This window comes from Macrotis lagotis, chromosome X (assembly GCF_037893015.1).
Source record: "Macrotis lagotis isolate mMagLag1 chromosome X, bilby.v1.9.chrom.fasta, whole genome shotgun sequence".
NCBI lineage: Eukaryota > Metazoa > Chordata > Mammalia > Peramelemorphia > Peramelidae > Macrotis > Macrotis lagotis.
In genome coordinates, this window is record NC_133666.1 from 640,229,665 (window position 1) to 640,233,084 (window position 3,420).

A 3,420-nucleotide genomic window follows, 5' to 3' on the forward strand; every position below is an offset into this window, starting at 1 on the left:
GAGTGAAGTGAAATGACCTAGGAGAACACAGAGCACAGTAGCAGGCAATATTGTTTGATGAAGAACTATGAATGACTTAGCTTTTCTCAGTAATACAATGATCCAAAGCAAAAAAGACTAATGATGAAGCATTAGGGGAAAAAAAGCAAATAAAACTAATATTGATTGAAAGACTGAAATATGCTATATTTCACATTTATCATTCTTTTTGTACCAAAAGACTAATATGGAAATATTTTACATGATTGCGTATGTATAATCTATATCTGATTTGTTGTTGTCTTAGGGAGGAGAGAGAAGAACAAGAGGGAGAAACAGAATTTGGAATTTAGAAGTTTAAATAAAAGTCTTGTTTAGTAATATATTTTCCCACAGAGTTATTTCACCATTCATTTTTTAAAAAAATTTAGCATTTTGAAAATTTTTTATTTCCGAATTCTTTCCCTTCTTCCTTTTCCCCCTTACAACTGCCTGTCTCAATGAGAAGGGAAATAATTTGATATAAATTATAGATGTGTAGTCACTCAAAACATTTCCCTAAGAGTCTTGTTATAAAAGAAAATATTGAACAATTAAAAAACCTCAAGAAAAATAAAGTAACTTAATATGTTTCAATCTTTATACAGACACCATCATTTCTTTTCTCTGGGAACAGAGAGTATTAATCAAAAATATTTTAAGAATCCATAAGCTAATCTTCCTAGCTTCATATCATCTACAAATTAGGCAAGCTTGCTCTGTTTATTTTCATAAAGCCTGTATTTATTCAATTAATTTTTTCCTCACAACACCTAATGAACCAGGCTGATGTTAATCAACATTTCTAGTAATACATTACATAATTTATATTCTCCATGCAATATCCATCTATGTTGGAAAAAAGAGAAAAAAATCAGCATAATCTTCTTTTGGAAAAATGTTTCAAGCCAAGAAGCTTCCCTAGGGCTCCTTTCAAGTCATTGTTTCGAAGGCTATAGATGAAAGGGTTCAGTGTAGGGGTGACAACTGTGTACATCACAGTTGCCATCATGTCTTTCTGACTTGTGTGGGTAGATGTGGGGTTGAAATATACACCAATGACAGTTCCATAAAAAAGAGTGACTACAGAGAGGTGGGACCCACAGGTAGAAAAGGCCTTCCATTTCCCATGAGCTGATGGGACTTTCCACACAGCAGAAACAATAGGAGTATAAGAGATTACAATGCATATGAAGGGAATTAAAACTACTGGTCCCCCTAAGAAAAGAACTAACATTTTGTTAATGTAGGTGTCAGAACATGAGAGTTTTATCAAGGTGTTTGTGTCACAGAAGAAGTGAGGGATTTTATTATTTGTACAGAAAGACAGTTGGTCTATAAATATGCTATGAACCATTGCAATGAGGTGAGCAGAAACCCAAGGTACAGCTACCAGCAGGGCACAAAGGCGAGGGGTCATGAGTGTACTATAGTGTAAAGGATGACAGACAGCCAGGTAGCGGTCATAGGCCATTGCAGAGAGGAGGATGCTGTCTGAAGTACCAAAGACAATATAGAAATACATCTGAGTCAGACATTCTGCATAGGAGATAACATTACTCCCTAACAAGTAATTGATAAGCATCTTGGGAACTGTAGTAGAGGTAAAACAGAGATCAAGGAAAGATAAGTTGGAGAGGAAGAAGTACATAGGGGTGTAGAGATGAGAATCAAAAGAAATTGCCAGGATAGTGAGAAGGTTTGCCAGTGTCCCAATGAGGTACATGCCCAGAAAAAGTTTGAAGAGGAATTGTTGCTGCTCTGGTTGGTCAGATAGACCCAGAAGTAGAAAATTCAAGACTCTGGTTTGATTCTCCATTGCTATGGACCCCATGAATCAAACAGGAAGACAAATAAATTACAGTGATAATATCAAAAACACACAGCTCAAACTGTGTTGGATATTCCCCAACACTCATACCTTAAGTACAGCCAGAATGGCCAGGGACCAGAGCCCAAAAGGGCTCTTATTTCTTGATTCTCTATCACACCAGCCCAGAGGAGCCAACAGTGACACAGTCAAGGGCCAGTGGATATTACTCCTCTATCAGCACCCATCAACCTTACCATACATAGGGATGGGGATTAAATTATAGCAGAGTTAAATAGTTGAATGACTGAAGACAAGAGACAGGTAATTAATGAGTCAAAATTAGTTTAGGTCTCTAGGGATTTGGACTAGGACCTATACTATTTAACATCATTGACTTGAATAAAGATGGATGTCCAAGCGGCTCAGTACTCCAATGTATTCCTCAAGAGGGTTAAAGCAAGCAATTCTTTAACTAACAGTTTATTATTATACCTCTTGGTGGAAGCATTATTCCAGGCTGCTAAAATACAATGCAGATAGATAAAAACAAATAAAAGAGTTCATGAGGAAGTTAAAAAGCAGTAGTCAAAAAAAATTTCCTGGAGCTTCAGAAACTCTTCACAAAATTCTTAAAACTGTTTACTGTTTCTTTTGTTCTTAGTCCCAGATCAATCCACAAAGTGACAGTTATTCCATACAACTCCAAAATTACTTCATAATTTCCTTACTCAAAGTCTTACTTTTGGCCTATATTTTGGTAAGTGTGAAGAGTTATTTAATCCTCCCCAGTTCTAACAATGTGCTACCCAATAATCCCAAAGTTTATATAGACTTTAAAGTTCATATATTATATGTATCCATGAGAATTCGGTAATTTTTCAAGTTTAGCATCTCTCTGATTAGAACCCAGAGCAGAATCAAGAAGACCCCCAGGTCAAATCCATCTTCAGATACCTATTAGCTATGTAGACATTGACAAGTCACTTGACTTAAGTTTCCTTAATTGAAAAATGGAAATAGTAATAGTAGTACCTACCTTCAAGGGTTGATGTACTTTATACATATTGCATATTCATTTATTTCTGTACATGTTGCTTTACCTAAAAGAGTGTAAGAGCCAAGAGAGAAGGATTTTTGACTTTGTATCCCTAGAACCTGGGACAGCATATACCTCCACATTTAGAAGGTGCTTAAAAATGCATGTTGATCATATGAATAACCCAGTGCTAGAAGAAGCTTTCTTGGGGAAATGCTTACTAGAAAAATTATTGCTGAGGCCAGACCTTGTACCCAAGCTCCAGGCAACTTGTCCATCACTTACGCATTCTCTTTCCCAGAAACTTCCTGGTCAAGAAACTGTTCAATGACTTACCTTGTTTCCAATGAAAAGACAGATGAAGTTCTGGATAGATTCAGTTTTATAAGCATCTGTGGAAAGATGGCAGTGGGAAGATGGAAGGACTTCTAAGTATGGATTCCCTGAACACCTTATTAGATAGAAACAGAGCTAATTGCCCTTCCACCTTTCCTTTTCCTCACAACCCCTCTGTGAATTTGAGCTCAATACTCTTGAGGAAAAGAATGTGTTA

The 3,420-nt window shown here is 36.4% G+C and overlaps 1 protein-coding gene across 1 annotated transcript; it reads right to left on the bottom strand.

The window, feature by feature from the left end:
• Positions 1–892: 892 nt before the first annotated feature.
• On the bottom strand, positions 893–1,837 carry LOC141499521 (olfactory receptor 1f45-like). The gene has a single exon (XM_074202207.1). The coding sequence runs from the start codon at positions 1,835–1,837 to the stop codon at positions 893–895; it is 945 nt and encodes a 314-aa protein (XP_074058308.1).
• Between the last annotated feature and the right edge of the window lie 1,583 nt (positions 1,838–3,420).